Source organism: Taurulus bubalis, assembly GCF_910589615.1.
Source record: "Taurulus bubalis genome assembly, chromosome: 9".
NCBI classification, from domain to species: domain Eukaryota; kingdom Metazoa; phylum Chordata; class Actinopteri; order Perciformes; family Cottidae; genus Taurulus; species Taurulus bubalis.
The window spans coordinates 28,722,571-28,736,834 of NC_136597.1; the positions used below are offsets into that span (position 1 = coordinate 28,722,571).

Sequence of the window (14,264 nt, forward strand, 5' to 3'; positions counted from 1 at the left end):
CCTCACTACATATAAGTTCTACCTAAAGACACCTCACTACATATAAGTTCTACCTAAAGACACCTCACTACATATAAGTTCTACCTACGACACCTCACTACATATAAGTTCTACCTACGACACCTCACTACATATAAGTTCTACCTAAAGACACCTCACTACATATAAGTTCTACTACCGACACCTCACTACATATAAGTTCTACCTAAAGACACCTCACTACATATAAGTTCTACCTAAAGACACCTCACTACATATAAGTTCTACCTAAAGACACCTCACTACATATAAGTTCTACCTACGACACCTCACTACATATAAGTTCTACCTAAAGACACCTCACTACATATAAGTTCTACCTAAAGACACCTCACTACATATAAGTTCTACCTAAAGACACCTCACTACATATAAGTTCTACTACTGACACCTCACTACATATAAGTTCTACCTAAAGACACCTCACTACATATAAGTTCTACCTAAAGACACCTCACTACATATAAGTTCTACCTAAAGACACCTCACTACATATAAGTTCTACCTAAAGACACCTCACTACATATAAGTTCTACTACTGACACCTCACTACATATAAGTTCTACCTAAAGACACCTCACTACATATAAGTTCTACCTACGACACCTCACTATATATAAGTTCTACCTACGACACCTCACTATATATAAGTTCTACCTAAAGACACCTCACTACATATAAGTTCTACCTAAAGACACCTCACTACATATAAGTTCTACCTACGACACCTCACTATATATAAGTTCTACCTAAAGACACCTCACTACATATAAGTTCTACCTACGACACCTCACTATATATAAGTTCTACCTAAAGACACCTCACTACATATAAGTTCTACTACCGACACCTCACTACATATAAGTTCTACCTAAAGACACCTCACTACATATAAGTTCTACCTAAAGACACCTCACTATATATAAGTTCTACTACCGACACCTCACTACATATAAGTTCTACCTAAAGACACCTCACTACATATAAGTTCTACCTAAAGACACCTCACTACATATAAGTTCTACCTACGACACCTCACTACATATAAGTTCTACCTACGACACCTCACTACATATAAGTTCTACCTAAAGACACCTCACTACATATAAGTTCTACTACCGACACCTCACTACATATAAGTTCTACCTAAAGACACCTCACTACATATAAGTTCTACCTAAAGACACCTCACTACATATAAGTTCTACCTAAAGACACCTCACTACATATAAGTTCTACCTACGACACCTCACTACATATAAGTTCTACCTAAAGACACCTCACTACATATAAGTTCTACCTAAAGACACCTCACTACATATAAGTTCTACCTAAAGACACCTCACTACATATAAGTTCTACTACTGACACCTCACTACATATAAGTTCTACCTAAAGACACCTCACTACATATAAGTTCTACCTAAAGACACCTCACTACATATAAGTTCTACCTAAAGACACCTCACTACATATAAGTTCTACCTAAAGACACCTCACTACATATAAGTTCTACTACTGACACCTCACTACATATAAGTTCTACCTACGACACCTCACTATATATAAGTTCTACCTACGACACCTCACTATATATAAGTTCTACCTAAAGACACCTCACTACATATAAGTTCTACCTAAAGACACCTCACTACATATAAGTTCTACCTACGACACCTCACTATATATAAGTTCTACCTAAAGACACCTCACTACATATAAGTTCTACCTACGACACCTCACTATATATAAGTTCTACCTAAAGACACCTCACTACATATAAGTTCTACTACCGACACCTCACTACATATAAGTTCTACCTAAAGACACCTCACTACATATAAGTTCTACCTACGACACCTCACTACATATAAGTTCTACTACTGACACCTCACTACATATAAGTTCTACCTAAAGACACCTCACTACATATAAGTTCTACCTAAAGACACCTCACTACATATAAGTTCTACTACCGACACCTCACTACATATAAGTTCTACCTAAAGACACCTCACTACATATAAGTTCTACCTAAAGACACCTCACTACATATAAGTTCTACTACCGACACCTCACTACATATAAGTTCTACCTAAAGACACCTCACTACATATAAGTTCTACCTAAAGACACCTCACTATATATAAGTTCTACTACCGACACCTCACTACATATAAGTTCTACCTAAAGACACCTCACTACATATAAGTTCTACCTAAAGACACCTCACTACATATAAGTTCTACTACCGACACCTCACTACATATAAGTTCTACCTAAAGACACCTCACTACATATAAGTTCTACCTAAAGACACCTCACTACATATAAGTTCTACCTAAAGACACCTCACTACATATAAGTTCTACCTACGACACCTCACTACATATAAGTTCTACCTACGACACCTCACTACATATAAGTTCTACCTAAAGACACCTCACTACATATAAGTTCTACCTAAAGACACCTCACTACATATAAGTTCTACTACTGACACCTCACTACATATAAGTTCTACCTAAAGACACCTCACTACATATAAGTTCTACCTACGACACCTCACTATATATAAGTTCTACCTACGACACCTCACTATATATAAGTTCTACCTACGACACCTCACTATATATAAGTTCTACCTAAAGACACCTCACTACATATAAGTTCTACCTAAAGACACCTCACTACATATAAGTTCTACCTACGACACCTCACTACATATAAGTTCTACCTAAAGACACCTCACTACATATAAGTTCTACCTACGACACCTCACTATATATAAGTTCTACCTAAAGACACCTCACTACATATAAGTTCTACCTAAAGACACCTCACTACATATAAGTTCTACCTACGACACCTCACTACATATAAGTTCTACCTAAAGACACCTCACTACATATAAGTTCTACTACCGACACCTCACTACATATAAGTTCTACCTAAAGACACCTCACTACATATAAGTTCTACCTAAAGACACCTCACTACATATAAGTTCTACCTACGACACCTCACTACATATAAGTTCTACCTACGACACCTCACTACATATAAGTTCTACCTAAAGACACCTCACTACATATAAGTTCTACTACCGACACCTCACTACATATAAGTTCTACCTAAAGACACCTCACTACATATAAGTTCTACCTACGACACCTCACTACATATAAGTTCTACTACTGACACCTCACTACATATAAGTTCTACCTAAAGACACCTCACTACATATAAGTTCTACTACTGACACCTCACTATATATAAGTTCTACCTAAAGACACCTCACTATATATAAGTTCTACCTACGACACCTCACTATATATAAGTTCTACCTAAAGACACCTCACTATATATAAGTTCTACCTACGACACCTCACTATATATAAGTTCTACCTAAAGACACCTCACTATATATAAGTTCTACCTAAAGACACCTCACTATATATAAGTTCTACCTACAGACACCTCACTATATATAAGTTCTACCTACAGACACCTCACTATATATAAGTTCTACCTAAAGACACCTCACTATATATAAGTTCTACCTAAAGACACCTCACTATATATAAGTTCTACCTAAAGACACCTCACTATATATAAGTTCTACCTACAGACACCTCACTATATATAAGTTCTACCTAAAGACACCTCACTACATATAAGTTCTACCTAAAGACACCTCACTATATATAAGTTCTACCTACGACACCTCACTATATATAAGTTCTACCTAAAGACACCTCACTATATATAAGTTCTACCTAAAGACACCTCACTATATATAAGTTCTACCTACAGACACCTCACTATATATAAGTTCTACCTAAAGACACCTCACTATATATAAGTTCTACCTAAAGACACCTCACTATATATAAGTTCTACCTACAGACACCTCACTATATATAAGTTCTACCTAAAGACACCTCACTACATATAAGTTCTACTACTGACACCTCACTACATATAAGTTCTACCTAAAGACACCTCACTATATATAAGTTCTACCTAAAGACACCTCACTACATATAAGTTCTACTACCGACACCTCACTACATATAAGTTCTACCTAAAGACACCTCACTATATATAAGTTCTACCTAAAGACACCTCACTATATATAAGTTCTACCTACAGACACCTCACTATATATAAGTTCTACCTAAAGACACCTCACTATATATAAGTTCTACCTAAAGACACCTCACTATATATAAGTTCTACCTAAAGACACCTCACTATATATAAGTTCTACCTAAAGACACCTCACTATATATAAGTTCTACCTAAAGACACCTCACTATATATAAGTTCTACCTAAAGACACCTCACTATATATAAGTTCTACCTAAAGACACCTCACTATATATAAGTTCTACCTACAGACACCTCACTATATATAAGTTCTACCTAAAGACACCTCACTACATATAAGTTCTACTACTGACACCTCACTACATATAAGTTCTACCTAAAGACACCTCACTACATATAAGTTCTACTACTGACACCTCACTACATATAAGTTCTACCTAAAGACACCTCACTATATATAAGTTCTACCTAAAGACACCTCACTATATATAAGTTCTACTACTGACACCTCACTACATATAAGTTCTACCTAAAGACACCTCACTACATATAAGTTCTACTACTGACACCTCACTACATATAAGTTCTACCTAAAGACACCTCACTACATATAAGTTCTACCTACTGACACCTCACTACATATAAGTTCTACTACCGACACCTCACTACATATAAGTTCTACCTACGACACCTCACTACATATAAGGAGAGGACAAGTGGAGATTTTATCCAACTTTTATTTTAATAAAAAAACTAAATGAGTTTCCTCTGTAGGGTGGCCGGGCTACTGTTTATATTTAAGGGTTTAATATCAACGTGTAGGAAAAAGTGTATCCTCCAGTTAATTATAATCTATATAGTTATGTGGTTATAATGATGTCACACAGAGAGAGGTGTGCATGTTCAGGTTTACTGGTAGAAACATTATTCAGTGTTCTAGACTAACAGTGACGTCTCCTCAAAGTAAAGTGGTATCACAGTATAAAAAGGCTGGTACATTATACATATTATGGCATATAAGTGTAATATTATGAAGTGAAATGTAGTAGTAGCAAAACAATATTCAGTATAGTACAGCAGTATTGCATATTGTAAGTATTAAGTCTACAAAATATATACACACACACACTACCGTTCAAAAGTTTGGGGTCACTTAGACATTTCCTTATTTTTCAAAGAAAAGCACTGTTTTTTTCAATGAAGATTACATTAAATTAATCATAAATACACTATATATTGTTAATGTGGTAAATGACTATTCTAGGTGGAAACGTCTGGTTTTTAATGAAATATCTACATAGGTGTATAGAGGCCCATTTCCAGCAACTATCACTCAGTGTTCTAATGGTACATTGTGTTTGTCATCGCATAGAAGACTAATGGAGGATTAGAAAACCCTTGTGCAATTATGTTAGCACAACTTAAAACAGTTATGCTGGTGAGAGAAGCTATACAGCTGGCCTTCCTATGCATAGCATCACATGTGTGGGTCCATTATACTCTCAAAATGACCAGAAAAAGAGAACTTTCATGTGAAACTCGCCAGTCTGTTCTTGTTCTTAGAAATGAAGTGTGTGTGTGTGTGTGTGTGTGTGTGTGTGTGTGTGTGTGTGTGTGTGTGTGTGTGTGTGTGTGTGTGTGTGTGTGTGTGTGTGTGTGTCATGGCTGAAGTTAAGTTTCTCCAGCTCTCCCCAGGTTGGCAAAAAAAGCATCTCAAAATGCATCAGATTGTTGCTTTAAAATATCGAATATTTAAATTTGTATGCCCCCGGACCCCCCTAGAGGGGTAATATCCTTCTCACCTTTTTCACCTCTGACCCGTTTTCATGCCTGCCCCCTGAAACCCCTTTAAATGGACCAGTGTCTCTGAACCCCTTTAAACGATCTGAACACAGTTCAAAGAGTTTATATTCATGTCCACCACCTCATGAATATTCATAAGCAGTCTGTTTACAGTTCATGCAGAGAGGTCTGGATGAAGAGATGAAGAAGCAGCTGGAGGAAGACGAGAAGAGAATCATCAGCGATGAACATTGGTATCTGGAGCTCCCCGAACTGAAGGCTAAAGAGTATGACCTCTACGTGACCTCTACTTGACCTGTGTGACCCACATGACCTCTACGTGACCTCGATGACCTCCTTCATATAATAAACTGGTTTAAATGGTAATATGGACTTCATATAATGAATAAATCCTCGTTCATCTTTTCCTCTTCGTCTCTCAGGAACTTCATCATCGAGGAGAAAAGTTTTGTTCCCTGTGAAGAGCTGAAGTTCGGCCGCATCTCCTTCAAAGGGTTCAACCCAGAAGTCGAGGTTTGAGCTCTTCTTCTCTTTAAACATTTTAATCTCTTCTTCTTCTTCTCTTTAAACATTTTAATCTCTTCTTCTTCTTCTCTTTAAACATTTTAATCTCTTCTTCTTCTTCTCTTTAAACATTTTAATCTCTTCTTCTTCTTCTCTTTAAACATTTTAATCTCTTCTTCTTCTTCTTCTCTTTAAACATTTTAATCTCTTCTTCTTCTTCTTCTCTTTAAACTTTTTAATCTCTTCTTCTTCTTCTTCTTCTCTTTAAACATTTTAATCTCTTCTTCTTCTTCTTCTCTTTAAACATTTTAATCTCTTCTTCTTCTTCTCTTTAAACTTTTTAATCTCTTCTTCTTCTTCTTCTCTTTAAACATTTTAATCTCTTCTTCTTCTTCTTCTCTTTAAACTTTTTAATCTCTTCTTCTTCTTCTTCTCTTTAAACATTTTAATCTCTTCTTCTTCTTCTCTTTAAACATTTTAATCTCTTCTTCTTCTTCTCTTTAAACATTTTAATCTCTTCTTCTTCTTCTCTTTAAACATTTTAATCTCTTCTTCTTCTTCTCTTTAAACTTTTTAATCTCTTCTTCTTCTTCTTCTCTTTAAACATTTTAATCTCTTCTTCTTCTTCTTCTTCTTCTCTTTAAACATTTTAATCTCTTCTTCTTCTTCTCTTTAAACTTTTTAATCTCTTCTTCTTCTTCTTCTCTTTAAACATTTTAATCTCTTCTTCTTCTTCTTCTTCTCTTTAAACATTTTAATCTCTTCTTCTTCTTCTCTTTAAACTTTTTAATCTCTTCTTCTTCTTCTTCTTCTCTTTAAACATTTTAATCTCTTCTTCTTCTTCTCTTTAAACATTTTAATCTCTTCTTCTTCTTCTTCTTCTCTTTAAACATTTTAATCTCTTCTTCTTCTTCTCTTTAAACATTTTAATCTCTTCTTCTTCTCTTTAAACATTTTAATCTCTTCTTCTTCTCTTTAAACATTTTAATCTCTTCTTCTTCTCTTTAAACATTTTAATCTCTTCTTCTTCTTCTTCTCTTTAAACATTTTAATCTCTTCTTCTTCTCTTTAAACATTTTAATCTCTTCTTCTTCTCTTTAAACATTTTAATCTCTTCTTCTTCTTCTCTTTAAACATTTTAATCTCTTCTTCTTCTCTTTAAACATTTTAATCTCTTCTTCTTCTTCTCTTTAAACATTTTAATCTCTTCTTCTTCTCTTTAAACATTTTAATCTCTTCTTCTTCTCTTTAAACATTTTAATCTCTTCTTCTTCTTCTTCTACTTCTCTTTAAACATTTTAATCTCTTCTTCTTCTCTTTAAACATTTTAATCTCTTCTTCTTCTTCTCTTTAAACTTTTTAATCTCTTCTTCTTCTTCTCTTTAAACTTTTTAATCTCTTCTTCTTCTTCTCTTTAAACTTTTTAATCTCTTCTTCTTCTCTTTAAACATTTTCATCTCTTCTTCTTCTTCTCTTTAAACATTTTAATCTCTTCTTCTTCTTCTTCTTCTCTTTAAACATTTTAATCTCTTCTTCTTCTCTTTAAACATTTTAATCTCTTCTTCTTCTTCTTCTTCTTCTCTTTAAACATTTTAATCTCTTCTTCTTCTTCTCTTTAAACATTTTAATCTTTTCTTCTTCTCTTTAAACATTTTAATCTCTTCTTCTCTTTAAACATTTTAATCTCTTCTTCTTCTTCTTCTCTTTAAACATTTTAATCTCTTCTTCTTCTTCTTCTCTTTAAACATTTTAATCTCTTCTTCTTCTTCTTCTCTTTAAACATTTTAATCTCTTCTTCTTCTTCTTCTCTTTAAACATTTTAATCTCTTCTTCTTCTTCTTCTTCTCTTTAAACATTTTAATCTCTTCTTCTTCTTCTTCTCTTTAAACATTTTAATCTCTTCTTCTTCTTCTTCTCTTTAAACATTTTAATCTCTTCTTCTTCTTCTTCTCTTTAAACATTTTAATCTCTTCTTCTTCTTCTTCTCTTTAAACATTTTAATCTCTTCTTCTTCTTCTTCTCTTTAAACATTTTAATCTCTTCTTCTTCTTCTTCTTCTCTTTAATCATTTTAATCTCTTCTTCTTCTCTTTAAACATTTTAATCTCTTCTTCTTCTTCTTCTTCTCTTTAAACATTTTAATCTCTTCTTCTTCTTCTCTTTAAACATTTTAATCTCTTCTTCTTCTCTTTAAACATTTTAATCTCTTCTTCTTCTTCTTCTTCTCTTTAAACATTTTAATCTCTTCTTCTTCTTCTCTTTAAACATTTTAATCTCTTCTTCTTCTCTTTAAACATTTTAATCTCTTCTTCTTCTCCTTCTTCTTCTCTTTAAACATTTTAATCTCTTCTTCTTCTTCTTCTCTTTAAACATTTTAATCTCTTCTTCTTCTTCTTCTTCTCTTTAAACATTTTAATCTCTTCTTCTTCTCTTTAAACATTTTAATCTCTTCTTCTTCTCTTTAAACATTTTAATCTCTTCTTCTTCTTCTTCTTCTCTTTAAACATTTTAATCTCTTCTTCTTCTTCTCTTTAAACATTTTAATCTCTTCTTCTTCTTCTTCTCTTTAAACATTTTAATCTCTTCTTCTTCTTCTTCTCTTTAAACATTTTAATCTCTTCTTCTTCTTCTTCTCTTTAAACATTTTAATCTCTTCTTCTTCTTCTTCTTCTCTTTAAACATTTTAATCTCTTCTTCTTCTCTTTAAACATTTTAATCTCTTCTTCTTCTTCTTCTTCTTCTCTTTAAACATTTTAATCTCTTCTTCTTCTTCTCTTTAAACATTTTAATCTCTTCTTCTTCTCTTTAAACATTTTAATCTCTTCTCCTTCTTCTTCTCTTTAAACATTTTAATCTCTTCTTCTTCTTCTTCTCTTTAAACATTTTAATCTCTTCTTCTTCTTCTTCTTCTCTTTAAACATTTTAATCTCTTCTTCTTCTCTTTAAACATTTTAATCTCTTCTTCTTCTTCTTCTTCTCTTTAAACATTTTAATCTCTTCTTCTTCTTCTCTTTAAACATTTTAATCTCTTCTTCTTCTTCTCTTTAAACATTTTAATCTCTTCTTCTTCTTCTCTTTAAACATTTTAATCTCTTCTTCTTCTTCTTCTCTTTAAACATTTTAATCTCTTCTTCTTCTTCTTCTCTTTAAACATTTTAATCTCTTCTTCTTCTTCTTCTTCTCTTTAAACATTTTAATCTCTTCTTCTTCTTCTTCTTCTCTTTAAACATTTTAATCTCTTCTTCTTCTTCTTCTTCTCTTTAAACATTTTAATCTCTTCTTCTTCTTCTTCTCTTTAAACATTTTAATCTCTTCTTCTTCTTCTTCTCTTTAAACATTTTAATCTCTTCTTCTTCTTCTTCTCTTTAAACATTTTAATCTCTTCTTCTTCTTCTTCTCTTTAAACATTTTAATCTCTTCTTCTTCTTCTTCTCTTTAAACATTTTAATCTCTTCTTCTTCTTCTCTTTAAACATTTTAATCTCTTCTTCTTCTTCTTCTTCTCTTTAAACATTTTAATCTCTTCTTCTTCTTCTCTTTAAACATTTTAATCTCTTCTTCTTCTTCTTCTCTTTAAACATTTTAATCTCTTCTTCTTCTTCTCTTTAAACATTTTAATCTCTTCTTCTTCTTCTTCTCTTTAAACATTTTAATCTCTTCTTCTTCTTCTTCTCTTTAAACATTTTAATCTCTTCTTCTTCTCTTTAAACATTTTAATCTCTTCTTCTTCTTCTTCTCTTTAAACATTTTAATCTCTTCTTCTTCTTCTTCTCTTTAAACATTTTAATCTCTTCTTCTTCTTCTTCTCTTTAAACATTTTAATCTCTTCTTCTTCTTCTTCTCTTTAAACATTTTAATCTCTTCTTCTTCTTCTTCTCTTTAAACATTTTAATCTCTTCTTCTTCTTCTCTTTAAACATTTTAATCTCTTCTTCTCTTTAAACATTTTAATCTCTTCTTCTTCTCTTTAAACATTTTAATCTCTTCTTCTTCTTCTCTTTAAACATTTTAATCTCTTCTTCTTCTTCTCTTTAAACATTTTAATCTCTTCTTCTTCTCTTTAAACATTTTAATCTCTTCTTCTTCTTCTCTTTAAACATTTTAATCTCTTCTTCTTCTCTTTAAACATTTTAATCTCTTCTTCTTCTCTTTAAACATTTTAATCTCTTCTTCTTCTTCTCTTTAAACATTTTAATCTCTTCTTCTTCTTCTCTTTAAACATTTTAATCTCTTCTTCTTCTTCTCTTTAAACATTTTAATCTCTTCTTCTTCTTCTTCTCTTTAAACATTTTAATCTCTTCTTCTTCTTCTTCTCTTTAAACATTTTAATCTCTTCTTCTCTTTAAACATTTTAATCTCTTCTTCTTCTCTTTAAACATTTTAATCTCTTCTTCTTCTTCTCTTTAAACATTTTAATCTCTTCTTCTTCTTCTCTTTAAACATTTTAATCTCTTCTTCTTCTCTTTAAACATTTTAATCTCTTCTTCTTCTTCTCTTTAAACATTTTAATCTCTTCTTCTTCTCTTTAAACATTTTAATCTCTTCTTCTTCTCTTTAAACATTTTAATCTCTTCTTCTTCTTCTCTTTAAACATTTTAATCTCTTCTTCTTCTTCTCTTTAAACATTTTAATCTCTTCTTCTTCTTCTCTTTAAACATTTTAATCTCTTCTTCTTCTTCTCTTTAAACATTTTAATCTCTTCTTCTTCTTCTCTTTAAACATTTTAATCTCTTCTTCTTCTCTTTAAACATTTTAATCTCTTCTTCTTCTCTTTAAACATTTTAATCTCTTCTTCTTCTCTTTAAACATTTTAATCTCTTCTTCTTCTCTTTAAACATTTTAATCTCTTCTTCTTCTCTTTAAACATTTTAATCTCTTCTTCTTCTTCTCTTTAAACATTTTAATCTCTTCTTCTTCTTCTCTTTAAACATTTTAATCTCTTCTTCTTCTTCTCTTTAAACATTTTAATCTCTTCTTCTTCTCTTTAAACATTTTAATCTCTTCTTCTTCTTCTCTTTAAACATTTTAATCTCTTATTCTTCTTCTCTTTAAACATTTTAATCTCTTCTTCTTCTTCTTCTCTTTAAACATTTTAATCTCTTCTTCTTCTTCTCTTTAAACATTTTAATCTCTTCTTCTTCTTCTTCTCTTTAAACATTTTAATCTCTTCTTCTTCTTCTTCTCTTTAAACATTTTAATCTCTTCTTCTTCTTCTTCTCTTTAAACATTTTAATCTCTTCTTCTTCTTCTTCTCTTTAAACATTTTAATCTCTTCTTCTTCTTCTTCTCTTTAAACATTTTAATCTCTTCTTCTTCTTCTCTTTAAACATTTTAATCTCTTCTTCTTCTTCTCTTTAAACATTTTAATCTCTTCTTCTTCTTCTCTTTAAACATTTTAATCTCTTCTTCTTCTTCTCTTTAAACATTTTAATCTCTTCTTCTTCTTCTCTTTAAACATTTTAATCTCTTCTTCTTCTCTTTAAACATTTTAATCTCTTCTTCTTCTCTTTAAACATTTTAATCTCTTCTTCTCTTTAAACATTTTAATCTCTTCTTCTCTTTAAACATTTTAATCTCTTCTTCTTCTTCTCTTTAAACATTTTAATCTCTTCTTCTTCTTCTCTTTAAACATTTTAATCTCTTCTTCTTCTTCTCTTTAAACATTTTAATCTCTTCTTCTTCTTCTCTTTAAACATTTTAATCTCTTCTTCTTCTCTTTAAACATTTTAATCTCTTCTTCTTCTCTTTAAACATTTTAATCTCTTCTTCTTCTCTTTAAACATTTTAATCTCTTCTTCTTCTCTTTAAACATTTTAATCTCTTCTTCTTCTCTTTAAACATTTTAATCTCTTCTTCTTCTCTTTAAACATTTTAATCTCTTCTTCTTCTCTTTAAACATTTTAATCTCTTCTTCTTCTCTTTAAACATTTTAATCTCTTCTTCTTCTTCTCTTTAAACATTTTAATCTCTTCTTCTTCTTCTCTTTAAACATTTTAATCTCTTCTTCTTCTCTTTAAACATTTTAATCTCTTCTTCTTCTCTTTAAACATTTTAATCTCTTCTTCTTCTCTTTAAACATTTTAATCTCTTCTTCTTCTCTTTAAACATTTTAATCTCTTCTTCTCTTTAAACATTTTAATCTCTTCTTCTTCTTCTCTTTAAACATTTTAATCTCTTCTTCTTCTCTTTAAACATTTTAATCTCTTCTTCTTCTCTTTAAACATTTTAATCTCTTCTTCTTCTTCTCTTTAAACATTTTAATCTCTTCTTCTTCTTCTCTTTAAACATTTTAATCTCTTCTTCTTCTTCTCTTTAAACATTTTAATCTCTTCTTCTTCTCTTTAAACATTTTAATCTCTTCTTCTTCTTCTTCTTCTCTTTAAACATTTTAATCTCTTCTTCTTCTTCTCTTTAAACATTTTAATCTCTTCTTCTTCTTCTCTTTAAACATTTTAATCTCTTCTTCTTCTCTTTAAACATTTTAATCTCTTCTTCTTCTTCTCTTTAAACATTTTAATCTCTTCTTCTTCTTCTCTTTAAACATTTTAATCTCTTCTTCTTCTTCTCTTTAAACATTTTAATCTCTTTTTCTTCTTCTCTTTAAACATTTTAATCTCTTTTTCTTCTTCTCTTTAAACATTTTAATCTCTTCTTCTTCTTCTCTTTAAACATTTTAATCTCTTCTTCTTCTCTTTAAACATTTTAATCTCTTCTTCTTTTTCTCTTTGTAGATGTAAAGCATAGATGTATGTTTTTAGAGTTCGTCCATTTTGTTGTTTTAATGAACAGCTCAGGGATGTTTAAGGAGCAACCTGTTAGTGCTTTCTGAAGACGTTTTGCACTGTCACTTCTGTTTTTGAATAAAGGGTTGGAAATGAACGCTTCTTTTTTATCCGATTCATCGATTAATCGAAAAAATAATCAATCGATTATTAAAATAATCGTTAGTTGCAGCCCTACTTTAAACATTTTAATCTCCTCTTCTCTCTTTAAACATTTTCCTGTCACAGAAACGTTGAAGCGTGTTAGTTCTTCTTCATGAGGTTTATTGAAGTGTGAAAGCGTTCCCGCCTCATGGAAGAGTTTTCTGAATGAAAGGTTTCTGTCGGTCACAGAAACTGATGCTGATGATGAACCCAAAGGAGGAAGAGGAGGAAGAGGAGAAGGAGGAGAACCGGATGCCAGCAGACATCACGGATGAGGAGATGGCTCTCAGGTACCGGTGCTCTAGAACCAGGTTCACATGGAGGAGGAGGGCACGACCTCTGACCTCTGGCTTGTTCCTGACTCTTCTTCTTCTTCAGGTACGAGAGTTTAGTCCGGAGCATGAAGAAGAAGTTTGCTACGAAGCGCCAACGGGCGGCGAGCGAAGCGGACCAGGACCAGAAGCAGGACCAGAAGCAGGACCAGGACCAGAAGCAGGACCAGGACCAGGACCAGAAGCAGGACCAGGACCAGCAGGTGAAGGGAACCAAGAGAGCGTTCCTGAAGCCACAGGACTGAACGTCACGTTTTAGTTTTTCTTCCTCGTGTGCAGAGACTGAGCCGGAGGTCGTGCATCCTGTTTTATAGAAGATCTCTGGAGCTTCATTAAAGTCAGTCACTGTTGATGCTTCATGTGTTATTTAAAGGGACAGTACACCACTTCATGTGTTATTTAAAGGGACAGTACACCACTTCATGTGTTATTTAAAGGGACAGTACACCACTTCATGTGTTATTTAAAGGGACAGTACACCACTTCTTCAATGACTCGATGTTCAGACCTCCATTGAAATAACAAATGTGATTATTTATATATACACACG

At 31.8% G+C, this 14,264-nt stretch overlaps 1 protein-coding gene across 1 annotated transcript in view; it reads left to right on the top strand.

The window, feature by feature from the left end:
• mphosph6 (M-phase phosphoprotein 6) overlaps window positions 1-14,262 on the top strand; it is a 31,156-nt gene extending 16,894 nt beyond the window's left edge. Inside the window, exons 2-5 of the mRNA XM_079224344.1 lie at window positions 6,109-6,221; window positions 6,378-6,468; window positions 13,572-13,672; window positions 13,761-14,262. Coding sequence (XP_079080470.1) covers window positions 6,109-6,221; window positions 6,378-6,468; window positions 13,572-13,672; window positions 13,761-13,959 — 504 coding nt within the window. The 3' untranslated portion in view covers window positions 13,960-14,262. The remainder of the gene's footprint in view (window positions 1-6,108; window positions 6,222-6,377; window positions 6,469-13,571; window positions 13,673-13,760) is intronic.
• The last annotated feature ends 2 nt before the right edge of the window (window positions 14,263-14,264 follow it).